The sequence below is a fragment of the Phasianus colchicus genome, chromosome 3 (genome assembly GCF_987193195.1).
Source record: "Phasianus colchicus chromosome 3, bPhaCol1.hap1.1, whole genome shotgun sequence".
In the NCBI taxonomy this organism is placed as follows: Eukaryota; Metazoa; Chordata; class Aves; order Galliformes; family Phasianidae; genus Phasianus; species Phasianus colchicus.
Genome location: NC_143438.1, coordinates 69,571,388 through 69,594,038, shown reverse-complemented (window position 1 = coordinate 69,594,038; position 22,651 = coordinate 69,571,388). Strand labels below are relative to the sequence as shown.

Sequence of the window (22,651 nt, the reverse complement as noted above, 5' to 3'; positions counted from 1 at the left end):
GAATGACACTCTTTTTTTTTTTTTTTTTTTTTTTTTTTTTTTTTTAATAGAGGAAATGTGAATAGTAAAATTTATTTGGTGTACCTGTGGAAATTTATGTGGTGCTTAGAATGAAATTGTCAAGGCATCTGCGCTGTTGAATGTTATGGTAAACCAAATGGAGCAATAGAAATGCTGCTGTAAAACTCACTGTACAAATGCCACCATCATAACTTTCAACTGCACTTATCTCACTGCTTGGCAATTTTATGTTGAATTACTATATTGTCAGATCATGGAGCAGAGTGGTAACAGACAAGAATTTGGAAAAAAAGAACAAGAAAAAAGGAAACAAGAGTAGTAGTTGAGGACATTAGTAAGAAGATGTTGATCCTGAAAGACCAAAGTTAAAAGCAAGAGTGACTGGATAAAAACTTTCCAGATTTAGATATTCAGATTCTACCTGGCTTCAGACAAATAGAAGCCATAAAAGCTTTGAGAATTTGGCTCATCATAGCACCTGTAGTAATTGTGCACTGTATCCTTGCATGCACATATATCATAATTGCATATACCAAGAACAAGAGACTTGATGCTGATAACCTTGGAGCACAAGTATTTAGCATTTGGATTCTAAACATGAATGAATACAGTTTCTAAAATCTGCACAATTATTTGTAGTTGGCAGTAGGTAGTTAAATGGTCTGGAGACTACCTGGAGTTAAATATTTGATATTTTAAGAGATGCATTGCAATGCAGATAGCCTTTATTTTTATTATTTTTCGAGAATGTCAAAGATAGATGCTGAGAAACTTCAAATAACTGCAATCACAGTTCATCTTTCTCAATTGTTCCCCTATAGTTATGATATTTACCAAAGCATTATTGAAAAAAGTAAGACATTTTGTCTTTTTTATCCCATTCTTCATTCTCAGCTTGTGACCTTACCATTCTGCTTGTTGTTAAATTAGATCTTACATTAGGGAATAACTGCAGAGAGATAAAACATTCTAAAGATTGGCAAGAATTCATGAAACATGTGGTGCTTTATTAAGCTCTGTGAGAAATAACAAACCTACCAACCAGACCTAAAAAAACCCCCACAACTTTGTTGAATAAATACAGTGCTAATTTCTGCCTAGGATGTAGTGTAGGACACTAACCAGGCATTAGCTATCTATAAGATGGGTAAAACTATGATTATTTTAGTTTTGTCGTATATTCTTTATTTCCATTATAATCACAGTTAATGAAGTGCATTGACTATTCAATTGTGGAAGTGACATGCGACCTAAATGAAAGCATGCTAATTTAAATATTTATTTTTAGTACATTTTAAAATATGTAAATATAATTTAGAAATAAAAGAAGCTAATATTCAGTATAGTCAAGCATCATTTGCAGGTTTTTTCAGCTCATTATAATATGTAGCTTAGAGTTTGAATGCTTCTTATTCTTACTGAGACTTTTCTGTAATTTTTATCTAATCAAGAGCCACCTTTCCACCAGCAGAAGGACGAAGCTAAGAAGAGAAACAGACCAAAAAAACCCCAAAAACCTCCACACAAACAAAAAGAAAGTAAAAACTGGCAGCCAGATGGAACATTTCAATTTCTTATACACAGACCTTCCCATTAACAATCAACACAGCTGTAGCAGACTAAACATATCTTCCTATGTAAATGTTAAATACAATTTCCTATAGTTTGAATCAATAGAAGCCTTGCCCACTAATGTTAAAGCTCTCAATGCCCCACTGTCTCAATTTTTATACAGTATTTTATATACTTAAATTTATATCTTTTTTTCTATTTATCCAAAAAGCATTTGCTTCTAATAAGAAATTGTGAAGGATTTAATTTCTCATTTAAGTCTTGTGTTCTCACATCTGTACTTTCTTTATTTGCTTTATCCTAATTTGTTATATCTGAATATGTAACAAATACCTTACTCAGTAGTGCTGTCTCTTATAATGGTGTGTACTCAACTGATGTTTATTTTGCTATGATCTGATCTTGTTAACAGCTGAGTTTGACTTGTTGGGTATGGCTGATACTGATCAGTTCCTAACAATTGGCTTTACTTATGAAACACGGGGAAAGGTAATGGCATTACATACATCACAGCATATGCCTCCCAGTGCTGTGCAACAGCTGTCATTTTGAATGATCTTCTGAAACAGAAATGAGCTGGCTCAGTATCATTCACTGGATGCCATCTGTTGTTCATGCTGTAAGTACCAAGTAGTAAGATCCAAAACACGTGACTTCTCTTATTGTCGCGTTTGCAACTGCCATTAGCATCTGAAGCCTTCTGTGTCCAGTTATCTGAACTGGGAGAAGGTTAAACCTCATGGGAGTGGGGACAGTGAAATACTGAAGATCACCATCATCATCATCACCTTTAAGTGAATTTTGCAGGGAATCTCAGTTAAGATAAATGTCATGTTAGCACAGGCTTTAATTCCAGGTAAAAATGGGTCTTAACTTTCCATGTCTGTTCTTAGATCTCTGTGTCACTTTCATTTTCAGTACTTCAAATGGCTCTGCACATTTTTATTCTTTGAACCCTTTCTTCCCTCAGCTGGCAAGGGGGAGAAGATGAATCTGTTGAGCAAACTGTAGTGTCTGCACTTGGAAGTGGGTGACAAGCAGCTGTAAACAAGCTGATAAAGAATTGACTCTGGAAACCCAGCATGGGAGAGCCTTAAACTATATCCCCTCTCCTAATTAAAACTGTGATAAAATGAAAGTGTACTTTAAATCACTACAATACAAACAGGAAGATTAAAAAAAAAAAAAAAAATCCCTTTGAACTCATATTTAATACTACTGAGGGACAGCTAAAATATAAAACCAACTGCAAAATAGCTTTTTGGATTTTTCCTCCTGGTGACTGACATATATCTGATCCTAGATCCTTGGGTTGACATTACATTTTCTTCTAAAATATTTATGCAGCACAGTGCCTTAACATATTAAGTTTGTGTAACAGCTTACCTAGCCTAATAGGTAAGTATGACTACATTGAACTACACTGATTTTATCTCTTAGGAGCTCTTTCTAAATGTATCTGAGGAAAATATATTTTGTCATAGAATGAGAGAATCATGGAATAGTTTGGCTTTGAAAGGATCATGTAGGTTTGAAGAGATCACATAGCTCCAACTCCCTTACCATGGGCAGGGACACCTTCCTCTAGATCCTGCTGCTCAAAGCCCCATCCAGCCTGAATGTGAGGATATTACCTTTTTTCAGCCCCGAATATCTATGTTTGAAAGAAAAGTCTTTATTAAAACACACAGGTGAGAAGTGGATTTTGAAAAAGAATTGCAAGGAAGCAAAAATGTAGAAGTGAAAAGGTGGTCGCAAAAATAGATCATGAGGCACAGTATGTCAAAAAGACTCTAGGAAAGGATCTGGAAGACGACAAAATTATTAAATATCATTAGGTTAAAGGCTTATAATATGAGACTGTGAAGTGAGTGGTGTGAGTCATGGAAGTGTACGATGAGAAAGATGAGCTTGTCTAGGAAGCTAGAACAAACTGGAGTTGTGGACTGGTGAGTCAAGCTATCTAGTCAGAAGAGTGCATAGGAAAAAAAACTCTCCAAATACAGGTACACTGGAGCCTATACTGGAAAATATTGGTGCCAGTTTTGCTTTTATAGACATGCATGCCCATATATAAACAATATATTGAACTAGTAAGCTGCTGAGCATTGCTGTACTAAAGGCAACCCTTCATTCATTTCAGAAGCACGTGATTTTTACATCAGAACCTCAGCCTGCAGTGTTTAGGCCATACTAAGGTTATTAATGTGAATACATGATATGAAAAAATACTGTTACATCTACAGTTATTTCAGAAATAGCCTGTATATTATGCATAAGTAATTTAACTTTTTTTAAGAGAAAGAGAATATGGAGTAATAATAGAATATGGTCTGTATAAAAATAAGAATTTCTATTTCTTATTTATTTGTATGCTTTCTTATCTCATTTTGTCTTAAAAGTAACTTTCCTCATGAAGCATAAATCTATCTCATAGTATTACTGTAAATATACTACATCACTTTTCACAGAGCACTTTGAGTTTGATTCCCATATAGGTGGTATTAAAACAAATACTATGTGGGCCTATTGGATAATGGATGTTCTGTACATGCAGAGTATCTGTAAGATGTATTTTATTTTGGATTATCTGCAGCGATATAACATTTTTCATTTCAGTGTATTTAGCAGAATCTCTATAGCCCTATGCAAGTCTTTCTTTAGAATGTGTACATTTCAGTACTGTGAGTTCTGAGAACTAACACCCATATACATATGTGTATATGTATTTTTTTCTACAGGTAACAAGTTCTGGGTTTTCAAGGACACTACTCTCCAGCCAGGGTATCCTCATGATTTGATAACACTTGGAAGCGGAATTCCTTCCCATGGTATTGATTCTGCAATTTGGTGGGAAGACGTTGGGAAAACCTACTTCTTCAAAGGAGATAGGTTGGTATAGGAATTCTTCAAGGAAGCAGTTTGGTGGATGTCAACTAAGCATTAATCTTTTGCACTATTTCTCAAAAAAAGTCACCGTAGCTTCTCTTGCACTGAGGACCATACTATTTTCAAATTTCTTATAGCCTATATTAATGTTAGCATGTTGGAATGTGTTGTCTGTTTCTAGCAGAAAACTATAATTTAGAAGTCAACAGGCAAGTCAGATTTATGGCAAAGTTAAACCTAAATACTCCAAGTAATACTCCAAAATACTCTTGCATTCAAAGTACAAGATAAAATCTTGGTAAAATCTGAGTCCTGTTACAGACTTTCAACAGTCACTTGGTCTCTGCCTTCATTTCCCTGTCTGTAAAAATGAGGGAAAGAATTTTTTTCTGCTTTATAGAAATGTCAAGAGAACTCACTAGTTTTTGAAGTTCTAAATGTTATTTGAATGATGGATTTTACCCGTATTTAGGGTGCTACAATACTGGTTAATGTGTTCAGAATACTCATAAATAACTTGCATAATAACTTTATTAGTTTCTTTAATATTTATACTACTATTTTTAATAGTGCAGTTGTTGCTGTTATTGTTGTGTAGTGCTTAGGATTCTGAGACATTGATAGTATTATTGAATCTCTCAAGAAATTAATTTAACTTACATCACATGATAAGTTTAGCACACTGCAGTTTATGACATTGCAGTACAGAGTGCCACGACCAATTGTGTTGTTAAGCTATTTAAAAACAAAAACAAAATTTTAAAAAAAGTTCTCCGACACTCATGGTAAAGAAAGTAGATAACAAAGTAAAATTTTGTGGCGTTTGAAAAATAGGTATCATTTGAAACAGGCATTTTCAAAGTGAAGGAAGACAGCTGTATAATGTTCTTCCTCTTGTTGAGAATATTTGTAATATTTTTAATGCAAGTTCATTTTCAGATAACAGTTTTCCACCTCCATGCTCTTGGTAAAGTATATGCAATCGGAATCTTATGTGACCTCTATTTCTTTCATTCATCAACATCCTTTTGTACTTTCATACACAAACACTTTCTTAAAATACTGCTGGTAATAACAGAAGACTAAATGAACTTTTAGAAAAAAACATCTGTTGATGAAGAAAATCTCTGCTTAGAGCTAACAAGCACAATAATACTCAACAGGATAAAAATGCATTACAATATCTAAGAAGGTTGAAGAACATGAAATTTGCAAAGACAGTTGATCTGTTACAGGGTATTGATGACCAGTGGGAAAAAAACTCATGTTCCACTAAGCTTCTAAATGTGTATAATTTAGATTGCAAATTTTTCTTAATAAGGAGATCAATTTTGCTGGTTTTAATAGTATATACATCTACAATTGGGCTGGTCTGATCCTGAAAAAAAGTATAGCATAAATATTGCTGAGTAGTGGCAAGAGGTAGGAATGAAAGGGAACCAAAACATTATGCCATAATCAAAATAACCATGTTTCTTATGTAACTGAGGGATATGTACATTTGTTTTGACAGTGAACTTTACTCAAAGAGCTCCAGAGAAGAACCTAAACAAAGGTTAGCGAAAGAAACAGTTAGACCAATGAAATATCAGGCATCAAATATTTTCTATAGAATATAAAAATAAAGAAGATATAGAAGTTCAAATAGTAAATGATATCATTATACACATACGGCTAAGTTAACTTATGTATTGATCATTATTATGATTTGAAATGATCCACTTAAACACTTTACGTAATTGTTCCAAATAATTTTATGAAAGAAAAAAAGGGGACAAAGAACTACAGAAAAAACATTTTACCCTCTCTTATTCCTGTCTTTAAAATTGAGTAGTGTAGAACAAGATGATAGCAGCCTTGCTGCACTTCTTGACACATGGCTTTGTTTATGCCTTTTTTTTTTTTTTTGCACTATTAACTGAATATTTTTTCGCTTGTAAAGCTTAGTCATCTTGTAGTTCAGAGTATTGGAAGGTAAACAGGGGAAAGTAAATACAGAAAAAAAACATGTTTTAGCAAATATTTTCTAAATTTTAATTTTTTTCCAAAGCCACACAGTTCATTTTCATTTATTTTCCCTCTTTCTGTTTTGTTTGCTGCTTAGCAAGATACTTTCTCTACATACATTCTGAAAGATGTTTCATTCAAATTGCAGAGCGTTGCTTTGTTGACTGGTTATTGGTGCACATGCAACTATATTAAGAGATCAGGCTGCAAAATAATGTACGCATTAGAAAGAAAAAATTAAGTGCAAATAGTTCTTTGTATAACTTGCCATTTGTATGAGACTTTAATTTCACTGGAAGTTTAAACCTGAAGAAATGCCTTACAGGGAAAGACACAGAGAAGTTTCGTCCATTTTGCTAGAATTATTTCTAAAAGCTGAAGTGAGATGACTGAAATTAGGAAAAGGTTAAAGATTTTAGCAATGATCAAATTGTCAATGCTGGAATTACATTCTCTGTTTTTTTGGATGACCTGAAACAGAGTGTAGCTGCCTTTCTAAATGATTTTTCACTTGAATAAAGCTGAATTTGGAAATATAAATCTTCAATAAAATTTGGGATGCTCTAGGTTAGTGAAGCCAATCAAAATATATCAAAATACACAGAGATGCGTGGGAGTATGATATTTCTTAGAACCAAGCCAGTAGATGTGCACAGCAATTCAGCCAGCTGCATAAGGACAAAGAAAGTGTCAACATTATCTGTAAGCAAAATAGCGACTGTAAATACTTCTCCGAAGTTCAGAATACCCAGAATCTGCATATTGAGACTTTTTAAACTGGGGAAAGGCTGGCAGACAAAGATGCAGAAAAACTCATTAACTTATATCTATTTAATGATTATATGATAACAAAATATGAATGCATTTTCATAGGGAGTCAAGTTTATCATGCTGGCAGTTTTGTGACTAAAATGTTAGTTCAAATATTCTGGACCTTTTTCATATATGTTGCATCTCACTGTTTCACTGTGCAGAAGTGCTAGACATCAGAATTGCTGTGACTATTAAGTGAAACACACATTAATGCAGATGTCAAAGTGCAAAAGTCTTTTTCTTCAGCTAATATGAGTTATCTTGTTGACAAATGATTTTACTTTCTCTGTTATCTGGTAGCATTTTCAAAGAAAAGAACTCAAATATTCCCATTTGTGACTACTGGATATAGTGTGTGTTAGAAGTAAAAAATTATGCATTGAGTAAACTGTGTTAATTATCTGCTATGTTATAAATGCCTTTTTCCCCCCTTCTTAAAATAAACAAACAAACAAACAAATAAATAAATAAAATTACAGGTACTGGAGGTACAGTGAAGAAATGAGATCTATGGACCCTGGCTATCCCAAACCAATCACAATTTGGAAAGGTATCCCAGAATCGCCTCAGGGAGCCTTTGTCCACAAAGAAAATGGTATGCAAACACATTTTTGTTTTAATAATTTGCTAACAACGTTTATGTAAGATACTGTAGTAAAGGAGTTATTGATTATTTATATTAAGCATTGGAGGTATTTTTGAATTGCGAACAGAGGAAATATATCCTTCTATAGAACTCGCTCTTGTGAAAAAAGCTATGTTTACATGTACCATTTAACACAGTGATTGGAAAAATCTTTCCAATTCAGTGTAGTAAACATTAATTTCCATTCTTGTTTGTTTGTTTTTGTCTGTCCTAATTCACTTAATTATTTGTTCTACAGGGAATTAAATTATCTCTTAGAATGAGTTTTCTAACCACAGAACACAGCCAAGGTGTTGGCTGTAGTAGGTCAGAAGCTACTATCTTCATTCTAAACAATCAGAACAGGGAAGAAAGATCTTTATCTGAACAGCCCATGATACAGAAATGTGGGATGTTACTATTAAATATTATTACCTAGATCAAGATGCATCATCACATACAGGAATCTAGAATCTCAGTTGTCCGTGCTTCCAAATGAATGAGAGAAGCCAGAATGTCTTCCATCTCTTGCACTGTCTTGCATCTCTTCCATCTTGAGAATTCTTTGCTACCTAGAGGCTGATGGCCGGCTGCCAAGAGAGCCCTCAGTTGCACAGAATGCAGATCCCTTTTTCAGAAATGAAAATAAGCATTTGTCATCAAATATCGTTAACAAAAAGTTATATGGCATTTATGATTTATTTATTAGTTTTGAGTTTCTTCTGCTTGACTGACAGCACACATAGGTATTTTTATACTATTTTAATTTCATTTTAATAAGTTGATAAAAAGTTGAAAAGTTAAAAGTTGATAAAAAATATTTCCTTGCTTCCGTCTACTATTTCAATCTCTAACTTGATTGAATAATGTGCTATGGAATTTTCTTTTTTTCCAGAAGTGTCTAATTGCTTCCTTATTTTGTCCCTGTTTTATCCAGAAGTAGAAATCATCTTCAGATTCCGGTATTTTAGCTAGATTACAATTTTATTTTTCTTATTCTGATTTTACTGGATAGTAGATCAGCCTTATGTATATTACACTCAATAACTTTTAGTAAACATATATATAGAGAGAAATGAGCATAAACATGTATGCACACACACACATAATGGATATAACCCCTGCTCTCTTCCCTCAATTACTTTTTAAGCATATTTCTAAAGCTCTCTATTTAAAAGGAATTATGTATTTGTATGTATGAATATATGTATTTATATCTTTTTCCTCATTTTGATTGGATTCCTCGTAATAAGTTTTCTGTATTGAGCTCGAGTACGTGTCTCTCTTTGTGAATGAAAATTATGGAGTCATGGAATCATAGAATATCCTGAGTTGGAAGGGACCCATAATGATAATTGAGACCAACTCCTGACTGTGCACGGGATGGCCCGCAAATCAGACCATATGTCTGAGAGCGGTGATCAGATGCTGATTCAGCTCCAGCAAGCTTGGTACCATGACCACCACCCTGGGAAGACTGTTCAAGTGCCTGACCACCTTTTTGGTGAAGAACTTTTTCCTGAAATCCAGCCCAAACCTCCCTCTGTCACTGGTCACTAGGGAGAGATCAGTGGCTGCCCCTCTGCTTCCCTTTATGAGGAAGCTGTAGGCAACAATGAGCTCTCCCCTCAGCCTCCTCTTCTCTGAGCTGAACAAACCAAGCAACTTCAGCTGCTCTTCAAACACCTTCTTCTACTCTAACCATCTTTATAGCCCTCCTTTTCTGTAATAGTTTTATGTTTTCTGTAACGAGGTGCCCAAAATTGCAGACAGTACTGAAGGTGAGGCCACGCCAGTGCAGCATAGAGTGGGGCAATCAGCTCGATCAGCTAGCAATACCATGCTTTATGCACCTCAGGATATGGTTTGCCATCCTGGCTTCCTGGGCACACTGTTGACTCATGTTCAACTTGCTGTCAACCAAGACCCCCAGAGCCCTTTCAGTGGAGCTATTCTTCTTCAGCATCTCACCCCCAGTTTGTATGCCAGGGTTTCAAGTGAAGAATCTGGCACTCACTCTTGTTAAACTTCATGTGGTTGGTGATTACTCAGCTCTCTAATTTGTCTAGATATAACTTATGCATCAATTTGCATTTCATCTATAAACAGTAGGAGGAAATTCATGAGTCCTGAAGGTTTGTCTCTTGACATATCAATGCCAAATAATGAAGTAATAGAGATTTTTGGCAGGGAGTCAGATTTTCATGCTTATTATTATTATTATTATTATCATCATCATCATCATCATCATTTAAGCATGTTTGGTAATAACATTGGTTTACACCTGAATGAATATTTTAAATCTGTGTACACCATTTTCTCTTGGCAAAGATGCTTTTCTTCTTCTGAAGTACAGCTGTAAGTTAAGTGGAATTGAAGAGAGACAGTTCTTAATTCTGGCTAGAAACTTATTTCAGTATATTTTTCATCCAGAACTGTTTGGGATGCTTGAAAGTGAATAGACCTGGCCATGATTATTTCAGGTCCAGCTGGGTTTTCAATGAATAAACAAACTAGTTGGACCCTAATCTGTCAAAGATTGTATTCTCTGGAATTGTGTTATTGTTTGTGGAAATGGGGGAAAATAAAATGCCCATTTATTCAATAAAAAGATGTAGAATGACAGATTTTCTAGAAGTGGAAAACAAATGAAACTTGGAAAGATTTGAAAGGCCTGCGAGTTAGTTATGTTTCTCATGTATTTTATATTTTAGTGATAAAATGATTTGATAATGACAGTTTCAGTCACTGAGTATAGAATACATGATTTGACCATGAATAATTTCAAATTTCTTCCTCAGGCTTCACATATTTCTACAAAGGAAAAGAGTACTGGAAATTCAACAACCAGATGCTCAGAGTGGAACCTGGCTATCCCAGATCCATCCTCAAGGATTTTATGGGTTGTGATGGACCAACAGATAGAGACAAAGACCGACACAGCCCTCAAGATGATGTTGACATTGTTATCAAATTGGACAACACAGCCAGCACTGTGAAAGCCATAGCTATTGTCATTCCCTGCATCCTGGCCTTGTGCCTCCTTGTCTTGGTTTACACTGTGTTCCAGTTTAAAAGGAAAGGAACACCCCGTCACATACTGTACTGCAAACGCTCTATGCAAGAGTGGGTGTGATGTAGGGTTTTGTTTTTTTTTTTTTCTTTCCCTCCCAGGAGTTTGTGGTAACTTGAGATTCAACACAAGAGCTGTTCTGCAGTTTCCTAGCTAGGAGCGGGCATCTGTCAGTCTGAAACAAAGCTGATCCTTAAAACCCAGGAGGTTGCCTGTCCCGCGCATGAGTGGTGATTCGCTCAGCTGGGAAGCTTCCATGATACACAGTATCTGCTGTTTCTTCAGTCCTTTGTCTTTCTTTGTCATTCAATTTAGGCCTTTCCTCTGCACACTAAATGCCAGATAAACTATCAGGATTAAGTAAGGAAGAGGAAAAAACAAAATCTCCAGTGTTTCTACATTTTTCCCTTAAGGCCTGTTCCCCTTTGAAAAATTTTCTGCTGAAAGTCAATTTTTTTAGAAAAAAAAACCACAACAACTCACAGTGGAACTTTCAGGAAAGTGAGAAGACCCAAAACAGCTTTGTCTCCAAAGAGGATTGCTTTCTGTCTGCAATGGATAAAGTCCTATACTCCTACTTCCAGTTTTGTCAGGTGGGAGACCCGGATAACATGCAGGACTTCAGACTGTTCGGACAGCCATTTTCCAACAAACAAGGGGCCAAAATATCTGCAATATAGTAACAGCCTTAATAATACATTCATTTTGTGTTTTATACAGCTGCTCTGGGCTACGTCCTCAATGTTTTAAACTCATTTATATTCATCACTATATTCAAGTGGAATCTTTTTATTGGTTTGTTTGATTTTTGGGTTGGTTTTCCCACATAATCTTTCCCAAGCTGTACCAAGTCAACTGCCCCAGGCCTTTCACAGGTCTGTCAGGAGTACTCATTCCAATGCATGGTGAAAAAGCAGTGTGTCTCTGAAGTGGATTTCAGTGAACTAAAGTAACAGTGATGCTATAGAGAAACTTGACACTGGTATTACTTTGGTGTAACCCTTTGAGAACTATTGCATCAGTTTTCAGAGTCTGTTGGATGTTAATCTTGATTGTCATTAAATTACAGGATTGTGTTTGGAAAATAGAAGTTTTAAAAGGAAAAAACAGTGGTTAGGTTTGTTTTATTTTGGTTTTTTTTTTTTTCCTTTAACAGATTTCCTGTGACTGCAAGTGTTTTTTATTACTTGCATTACTGATAGAAAAGCATCTGTAACGTAAAGAGAAAGCTATATTTACCAGCTACTTTATGGTTAAAGGAACCAAACCTGTTTTAATATCTTCTACCACTTACCAAGGATTTTTCTGAACTGCTTACAGTTTTATAGCCTAGCCTTTTATCTTAAGCATCTTGAATTTCTCTTTTAAACTATGTTGCATGATAATTCAGTTTACCTCTGCAGAGATAGAGTTACAGTTTCACAGGAGAACTAAAATGATGACTCTGATATTGCATGAGTACCTTCTGGTGTTCCCCTGCATGCTCTCTATAGTTCTCAAAGGGTTAGTCAAATCTCTGGCCTTTAGCCAAACACGATATCATTAATAGAGCCAAGGGACCACCAAAGCATTTTGTCATTTTGTGTAATTTGTGCTAACAGCAGTATTGTCATTTTCATGTGACCTGCAGAGCAGGTTTGTATCAATATTTTTTTCCTAGAGAAAAGTCAGCAACTGACAGACCTCTTTATTGATTTTTAGGAGCTGCTTCTTGCAGTGATAGGCTTTACAGTCACTGGGCTGTGAACTTATTAAAGATGGTCAGAATGATGCACCCTAAAAGTCAGACATCTGGTTTTTTATGAAAGCCAGAATTTGAGGGGAGTAGCTTTTGCAACAATGAACAGCTTGCCTTGAACTTGATTATTGACCTGTTGACTGTCATTACCAAGTTAAACATTGTCTTCTGTGAACAGCTTCACTGTCTGAATTTCCTTAAAGTGTACTGTCCTGTGTCTTTGCTCTTTGACCTTTAACTTGCAAACTGGCACAAACGGAATGGAATCTGGTGTTAATGAACTAAGATGGTTTAATTTCTTAAAAGGCTTGATGTACATTATCCAAAATTAGAGAAGAAATGCTGAAATGTTTTCTTAGGAAAGAAAAGACAGAAACTAAAATATTTATAATAGATCTGTAGAAGGGTATTTTGCTATGTATACGTGCACACTCTAAAAATGAAATACAGTATAAGTGATTTTTTTATTTAACTTGAATACAATTTTCCATATAAAATTATCATTTCTACAAATAGCTAGCTATTAATGAAAAGGTTATAGGAAAGTATTAAAATACTTGAAATGGCCAGTATTGGCTTTTACATAAAATGAGACTTTTGTACTACATTCAGCCAATTTCTTACTGGTTTCTTAATTCACATAACTGGATCATTTTTTAGAGAGTGTAGGTATATATACATATATATTATGGTTATTATTATTTTGGTAATGGATAGCTTGACTGCCTTGAATTTATATTTATATTGAGCATAGCATGAAAAATAGTATGCCTTTTTGTTCAATTACATGATTTTATATTGATTTGAGAACTTATTTTATGAACATGTGGCATGCTATGAGGCATTGCAAATTGTTATTTCTTAGAGCATAAACAGATATACATATGTAACGGCTAACAAAAATGAAGATTAGAAAAAAAGATATAGTTTTACAGCAAATATGCAATGCAGATGGCATTTTGGAGATGTTTTGTAGAGAAACTGCATACTGTAGGATAGAATTGCACCAATATCAACCCATAGCATTATTTAGTAAATCCAATTCAGTTGTTGGTGAAAATATATATTAATTCACAGTTAAATAACATAGGATATTTACTGCACATCAGCTCATTTGGTGAATTTGGGATTCTGTGCCCGTTTGTTCATTTTATATGACTGCGTATGTGTGCATGCATTTGTGTATTTATAAATGCGTGCACACACACACGTACATGCATATATTAACCCATCTTTTATTGTCAGCAAACTACTATACTTATTTTCTGTTACAGACAGAACAAATTGATTCCTTACCTGTTCCAATTTAGTCTCTTGGATAGTTGGTGGAAAAATACAAACACTACTACTTACTCCTCATTTTGTTTTCCTTTACAATGGGAGAACTTGATTTTACATTATCTTTAAGTAGAACAGCATCGCAACTGTTTTTTTATTCACTTGAAACTTTCACTTAAGCTTGGAAATATCTTTCATGTCAACTTTAACTTTTTGTGTAACTATTTCCCTGAGAGTAATGAAGTGCTGAGCATGTTGACTGTTGTTTTTTGATAAGGTAACCAAAAATGTTTGCATTTGGAGAACTTAATTTTAATTATGCAGGAAGGTAAGTGTGATAAATCTAGTGCTTGGTATATGGTACATCATAGATACATGAATATATAAATTGATTGGTTTGTTTTGCTCTAAAATGAATAAATATTATATACAGAGAAAGGGAAAAGTAATTGGTATATTGCTATATTGGTATATTCATGTCATACAGAGCAAAATTGTGTCAGCAATACTCTTGTATACTCCTATTTTTAGTCATAAAGGTTTGCTGTAAGTAAAACATGTAGGAGCAATTATGTTCAGTGTAATTTCCAAAATATTTACTGGCTGACTTTATGTTATAAAAGTTCAGAGTAAATTAGTGATGTTACCTGATTTAGTTTTGAACTCAAGTAAAAGTTCTAAGACAATGTTATTTTTTAAACAGTTGTTTTTCTACCAGGGCCTATAATTATGTGCACTAACAAAGTGAAAATACCTTGAGTTCTGCAACCTGGGTTCCTGCTCATGTGCCATTACCTTTTTCATAAACTTTTTAATAAAATTTTCCGTATTATTACTGTAACCATCTGTACTGTGGAACAATTCAAAAGTGAATATGCATTGTGTTAATCCATTACAGTCAATCGAGATGGCTATACAGGGTTGTGTATCTTCAGAGTACTATGGTCTGTGTGATGAAGGAGGCCAGAGCAGATGATAGCAGCATTTCCTCTGGCCTTTTAATGTATAAAACTATGAAAAGGTTATTGACTGTACACACAAAGTAATTTTTATCAGGAAATACATTTTAAAAACTGAGTGTGTATTTGCTGGATAGGCTGAGATGGAGAGAGACTCAAAATGGCTCCAGAGGAGCCATTTCAAGTCTCCTGAATAAATGTAATACAAATTTTAAATCTTTGTATGAACTTTTGTTCTTTTTCTGTTTTCAAATTGGGGCAAAGGGAGGGAACAATTGAAAAGATAGGTAAAGGCTGACTTTATGAATGAAAGTTACAGAAAGTAATATACACAAACATAAGGGGTTGACTTATGCTTTCCTTTGGCAGTGTACTTCACAGCTCAAGACTCCTTTGCTTATAAGCGCTGTTGATTAAAAATAGTATATAAGACTTAATTTTTAATTTTCAGCTTTTTTTCTGCTTTATTTCACAACCCCATTGTCAGTTAAATTTAGTTTTTGGCACCAAATTGTATATAATTGAATTCTAGCTCATTGGTTAGAAAAGTGTGTAGGGTGCATAGCAGTGGAAGCACTAAATTTCCTATTTTTGTTTGTTTGTTTGTTTTGCATTTGAGCCATTGCTAGTGCAACACTTAATAAAGACACAGAGCAAATTGAATGGTGAATGTTCCAGTCACTGCATTTTCAAGAAAGTAGAAATGCAAGCTATCATACCATTAGCAGCCTAAACTGGAGGTAGCACAAGGAGATGAATAACAATATGATTGCAGGGGCTTGCTCTGTCCTGGCTCACATACCTTCTCAGAATGAGGCCAGGGTTTTATTACCAATTGCAGAGGTGGAGGAAGCCATGTGCTATAGTAGTAGGATATTTGATGCAGCCATTACAGAACAGTAGCTCCTTGTCACCATTTGTTGTTGTCAGGACTGTCTTTGGAAAGCTCTATTTCCAGAAGTGTAAATAAATGACTGCAGCCTTATGAGCCACAAGAAAAATCATTATTATCACTGAAAGGAACAGAAGTCACTGGCCAGCTCAGTGTTCAGCTGTGTTATAAATAAATAATATTGTGTGTGAGTCAAGGAGCAGATAACCTGTTACTGAATACAATGCTATAGCACAGATAAACCAGCACTGTAACATTAAGCATACTTCCTTAGCTCACAGGCCACAGACTGCAGATAGTGTGGTTCAAATAAGATAAGTGTTTAAACATATGTGCGTTACACAAGCAGGTGTAAATGAACCATATAACATATAATCATAAAATTAATGTTTCTGGTTTATATATTTAATCATTGAATTGTCTGCCAATGATCTCATGAAAAAAATAATGTGTGAGTCCAATCTATCTAATCCACTCTTGTGACTTGTCATCAGAGATGTTAGAAACTGGTAGAGAACGATATTGTCATCAGTGCCATGAATGCTGAAAGTGTCTGATAGCAGACCATCCCTCGGTATGGTAACTCTATCTGACATCTAAGGTAGACTCTAGTGTTAGACAGCATAGCTTATGTATGATATAATACTTGACATATGTATATAACTAGGAAAGCACAATGACAATCATGAGTTCATTTTTGGTAGGATCATCAATATGTGACCACAGCAAGCATTTGTTCTCAAAATTACAAAGTACATAGATAGCATTGAACATATAGCAGGTTTTGTTACTCAGTATTCATAAGCTTTAGCATATCATCTACAAATTATATTCAGTTTGTAGTTGCAGCTGCCTGTTATGTTGTTGAGATATGACATTCTGGAGGATGTGAGAGTATGGTGGCTCTGTGGATAGAGCTTTAAGTAGTACCTTGGTTTGCTTACAGTGTAGTTGAAATAAATTTTAAAGACAGATAAGATATAAATGAAGAAATGTTGATTCAAACTAGAATACTAAAGAGAATTTTCTGCACTTGGATGTGCATGCAGCACGGTGCTGCTTGCTGTTACATAAAACTACATAAGCACTAACCACTACTTGTGCAGCCATTCATTATGGTACAAAGCTTTCCAGTCACACAGCATGGTTTCCTCTGCTTCTGTAAAATCACATTGTCCACAGCTGATAGTTATAATAGCCACTACATAAAGCAAAGTTTTCCATTTAGCTAACAGCCATCTCTACCCTATGAAATTGCATCACATCCTTTTTACAACTACACACTTAATCTTCTTGGCAAGCTCTCAGCATATCTTAATTCATAGTCTTCCATGCCCCAGAAGAAAAAATTTTTTTGCTTTTGCAGTAAAATATATACTGAGCATTCTCTTCATTTTGCCATCTGGCACTGACACATTAAATAATCACTTTTACTTTGTGCCATGCACATGTTCTGGATCATCCATTTACCCATCCATCATTCTGGGAACTGGGTTTCGGGGAAGTGGGATTAACAACAGAAGGCTGGTATAAAATAGCTTCCTGCAGTAACTGCTCAGACCTTAACAATATGACAGCAGAGTTTGAAGAGTTTTTAGAGAAGTATTATATTACTTATGCAGCAGTAATGGCATACTGTAACTGTGCCAATCAGTGCATGTTGAGACAGGTTCACCACTTGCAGAGACTAGTGTGTTAAATCAGAAAATGATGTTTCTAAACTATATTTCCATTCTCACATGCTGGGATAGGTTTAAACTCAGTCTCCGTATGTTTTTATGATTTATATGGCTGTAAATAAAATTATAAGTTTTGTGGAAGCTGACAGTGCTTATGGTCAGCATGCAGTAAGTACTAACTCATGTATAAGGTGTGAAAAATCTTTGGTTCCCTTACTATAATTGCACAGCCTCAAAAAGGGAAAAAAGGAGATTGGTCAGTAGTGTAAAATGGTGGTTTAAAACATTCTTTATTTGTCAGTGTTAACAATTATATCATATTACATATAGCCCGAAAAAGCTCTTTTGTACAGCTGATATATTTGAGTTGAAATGCCAAGCCCCATATTTATTTAGGCATGCAGTGAGTCTAAACAGAGATGCATATATTACATATGCATTGCTTGGCTATTGCCATAAAACTGACAGTGCACACATACTGATCATCTTCATATTTTATGGGATCACTATGTTCAAGTCAGGTCTGAGTAGTTTGCTTGAATATAAACAGAGGAAATTGGTACATGTGATTAAATGTATTTAGAAGACATAATCAGCAACCTACAGCACTGTTTTAGATGATCACTACAAAATACATACCCACAAGGCATAGCTTTGGCTTATATTTGCATAGTTGTGTTTTATCTTATATAATGACATACTATGAACTCAGGCCATGAAAAATGAGGTAGTTGAAAATTAAAAAAAAAAAGTATCAGGGCATTAATTGTTAATACTCAACTCGCAGGTATACCTGAGGTTCCTATACCCAATACAATTTAATCTTGACTAGGAATCCAGTACTGAAGGAATGTGTGATGATGTGAATAATCTATTCTCAGTTCTTGCAGTGTAATGCATTTGGTGAAACATTGTCAACTAAGTATATTACTAACATCCATCCTTTGTGTGTTTCTGAAACCAATTGACATCTCTTGCCAATTCATGCTTATGAGTTTGTACTTACAGTGTCATTTACTATTACTATCTTTTTGTGTCTGAATGAAAACCATTTTATAGGATAGATCAAGGACTGTGAATCTCCCTTCTTCTCAGACAAGTTGCACAGGCCATCGTCTGCTATCAATATGCATTGCTTTGAAGAGGGTTGTCCTTGGCTTATAGTGATGACAAATGCAGATTTTAGGGCCACACCATTGAAATCTTTCTCAGAGGAAACTTAGATTAGTCAAGAACTGTCTTACCACCAATTTTAAAATCCACAGGAGAGCCAACCAGGCCTTTTGATCAAAGACAACAGAAAGACACAGAAAAGGCAGTGGAAGGGCATTTCTGTTTTTCATTTCTAGAATAATGTAAGAAAAGGAATGAAAACACTTTGGTTCTTAATTGATAGTGCAAAAACAAATGGACAGAATGAACAAAAGATGACTGACACCACAGAAAATAGCATGTACCCACTGCCTTGGTTACTGAAATTAAAACAGTAGAGATATTATCAGGAATTTGATGATAGTTTTAAAATTATTATTGATCTCCCAAAAGAATACTCATTAGATTCTAGAAAGTCCACTGAATTCTGAATTTGATGTCACTGCCTACTATACAGCAGTCAACCAAAAAGGCTCCTCAGTACAGTTGCTCTAAATCTCACTACAAATACAGAGATATAGCACTCTACTTATCTGCAGCAATTGTAAATAATTTGAGAAAAGATTACTCAAAGCAGGAGCATTCTGAAACGATATTAAAAAGTTATCACAATGAAATGTTCTTAGCTTCTTTTTTCAAAAATTAGAACCAACTAGTCAACTGTCATTTGAAGAACTGTGCCGGATGAGACATAAGCAAAAAGAAGCCTTTCCTTACATTAGTCCAAATTCAGTCATGTATCTCCATAATCTCTCAGTCCTGAAGCATTTGATATAATAGAAACAAATCTATGACCTCTGGACTGTTCATATATTATTTATTTATTTAAATTGATAAATAACTTCAATCTTCTGATCCCTCCCCCCCTTTTTTCTTTTTTTACTTTTTCTGTTGTGCCTTGACATGTTTCCTGGTAGTAGGCAGGTGAGAAATGGTCTATTTACTCTACAGACAAAAGAAAAAAGAAGTTGTACATCTCATTAGTCATGTAAATTTTTACAATCTATCATTAGGAAATGCAGCTTTTTTGTCTATGATGAAAGGGTAGCACCTTCTCAAAAACATGTTATTTTCACATTTGAGGAACTTGGTATGTATCTTTCACTAAATCTTGTTCATTATCCAGTCCCTTAATAGCTGAATTCCATGTTGTTCACTTCAGATTTCTGAATTCTCTGACATCCATTGACACAGCCATCCTTTAACTTTTTAAAAAGATGTGACACAGCCAGTACTGATCATCATAGGATCCATATTTGCATCTCATGGCTGTTCTACTGGTAATTTGTACAATAATATAACAACAATTTACATTCATTCTTTCTGTGTGAGATGAGCAGTCTAGAAATCTGTGTTTTTTAATGTTTTGGTATTATTTGCAGTGGTTCAAACTTATCTTTAACTTTTTCTCTCTTTTTTTTTTTTTTTCTTTTCATTCCAAAGTCTATGATCAATGTGTGGATATTCCAACAATAAATGTAGAGTTGGACTCCTTTCTCTACCACAAGTCAATTCATACACAAGCATCAACCATCAATAAATTATTGCTGTTGCACAATAGATTGTTGCATGGCAGAAAGCTTTCCTACTTGCATTAGCATCCTAAATTTTAGGCATAAAAATTAACATTTATGAAGAGCTCTCTCTTTCATCTGATATTGTTGGCTGGGAGTTGGATTCATTACACAGTTCAGTCACAACTTGCGGAGAATCATAGCATCAAAGATTTGTAGAGGTTGGAAGGGACCTCTGGAGGTCATCTAGTCCAACCCCCCTCTTAAAGCAGGCTCCCTAGAAAGGTACAAGTGTTTGGCTTCTGTAAGTTTACTGCACGTGATTAGTGTTCCTATATGCTCAGAAGATGTTTGAAGGGAGTGAGTTCTCCCTGCCAGTCCAGTAGTTAGTATAGTTAGCAGTTGGCAAACATGTATGGCTGTTTTTATCTGTGTGAGTCAGAGTTTGATATGGTTATGTACAGAAGGGTGCATTTTTTGCATACTACATACACATTCTTGTTTCCATTACTTTCCAAACATGCACTTTACTTTCCATCCAAGTGCTATAATTTTATATTTACCGGAGCATGATTTTTTCTTTCTGACTGCTGGGCGTTATTTGTGATTGTAGCAGCTGATTCAATTTTCCATCTAGTTGCCATTCTTTCCTCCACCTAATTCCCTATAATTCCAGAAGTAACTGATCTGATTCCAGTATGTTAGCTAGTACTTAATACATTTATGAGACTCTTCTCACTCCTCACACCGTGATATGCTTGTTTATCCTCCACCTCTGAGAAAGAAGAAACAAGAAATAAAAATTTTGTGTAAAGACAAGGTACAGTTGCTAAGATATCTTTGAAAGTGGTTTTATTCGTACCATGACTGTAAAACCCACACATTGTTAAACAGCAACTCTATTCAAGCTCTACTTCTTGAACAACCCAACAATTGCTCACTTAATTTAAAAAGTGTATGAGATCTGACTTCCCTGTGTGATGTAAATTCCTCAACTGTTTTCCTTTTCTCTGCATAGCCCCATACATTTCATGTCCATGTTTCCTCATTAGAATGTATGTTATTAACAAAATAACTGGAGCATTTATTTTTTCTGCAACTAAATTTCATGTTATTATTGTTATTTTATTTCATTTTATTTTATTTTATTGGCTCACACAGCATTCTATACAGTAACCTTTTTATAACTGACATATGTTATTCCTTCAGGTAGCTTCTACTGACAAACACAAAGCTTGTTTGTGTGCAAATGCAAGGCTGACTAAATGGTGCTAAAGTGTATTATGACTGTCAGATATTATCAGGCAAAATTTTGTGGTGCTTAGACTGATTTTTTTCATTGTTTTTATTGATCAATGCATTGAACAGTGTTTTATTATACACAAGTTGTCTTTTATTAGTAAATCAAGACCTCATATTGCATTGTTAAAAAAAATGGGTTAATTAATCTATGTAACATCTCACCAAGCTATTATCTCTTTAACTCCTTATAATGTTGTGTCATTAAAGGTCAAGGGGTCATGAATAATCTCATTGCTGTAGACCATTAACAAGACTGAACATTTTCAACAAAGTACTTATGTTTACAATGCTATAACCCTTTGACTGCTGCGGCAACCTTTAACCATAGAAAAGTCACATGCTGGAATCATCATTATGGTTCTTGCCATGGCAATCAAAGAGTTAAGGGCTGTGCAGTGATTTGTTTTATATTTATTAATTTATATTTATTTTGTTTTCATTTGAGAAGGGGGGAATTGGGGTGGGGCAGTTCTTGTCTGCTGTAAGTGTCTTAACCAAGGGAAGGGTTAAAATGGCTTTTTATACTATTGCATCTTATGTACTTACCATGGTTTCATTGTGTTGTAATTAAAAAAAAAATCTGTCAATAAATAAGAGAACAGGAAAAAAAAGTTTCATAAAGACATTGTGGTTTACTTGGTATAAATTACTGTAAGAATTATAGCTGCTGCTCTTTAGATACTGTAGAACATTACAGACAACCATAGCTTCAGAAAAGGAATTCATAACAGATACTGGCAATATAGAGAAATATTACTATCTGGATACTAGCAAGGTGTAATAAGCATTAGTTAATTTTTCAAATAAAAATAGAGTGAAAACTAATCTGTGTGAAAAAGAGGTAGAATGGTAGTGGACCTAATTCTGTAATGTCTGAATGCCACTTGTTAGGGTTTACTGTCACTGTCACTACAAACAAATGATGAACAGGAGTCTGTATTTCTTCCTTTCTTATGTGTAAAGAAAACCATGAAAAGTACAGTGTAAATAAAACATGAGTCTACTCATTCAGCCTAGAAAGTAGTCCCCATTTATCTTTATCTTTGTCTCAGGTAACTGAGACAAAACACCAGTTCTGAATGTGAAGATTTAGAGTGTCTTAAATATCTTAGTGTCTTAAATTCAAGGAAGTGTGTT

General features: G+C 34.7%; 1 protein-coding gene across 1 annotated transcript in view; it reads left to right on the top strand.

Moving 5' to 3' along the window:
* The window catches only part of MMP16 (matrix metallopeptidase 16), a 178,005-nt gene extending 162,367 nt beyond the window's left edge, over nt 1-15,638 (top strand). The window contains exons 8-10 of the mRNA XM_031590965.2: nt 4,335-4,485; nt 7,782-7,897; nt 10,729-15,638. Coding sequence (XP_031446825.1) covers nt 4,335-4,485; nt 7,782-7,897; nt 10,729-11,063 — 602 coding nt within the window. The 3' untranslated portion in view covers nt 11,064-15,638. The remainder of the gene's footprint in view (nt 1-4,334; nt 4,486-7,781; nt 7,898-10,728) is intronic.
* Nucleotides 15,639-22,651: the final 7,013 nt, after the last annotated feature.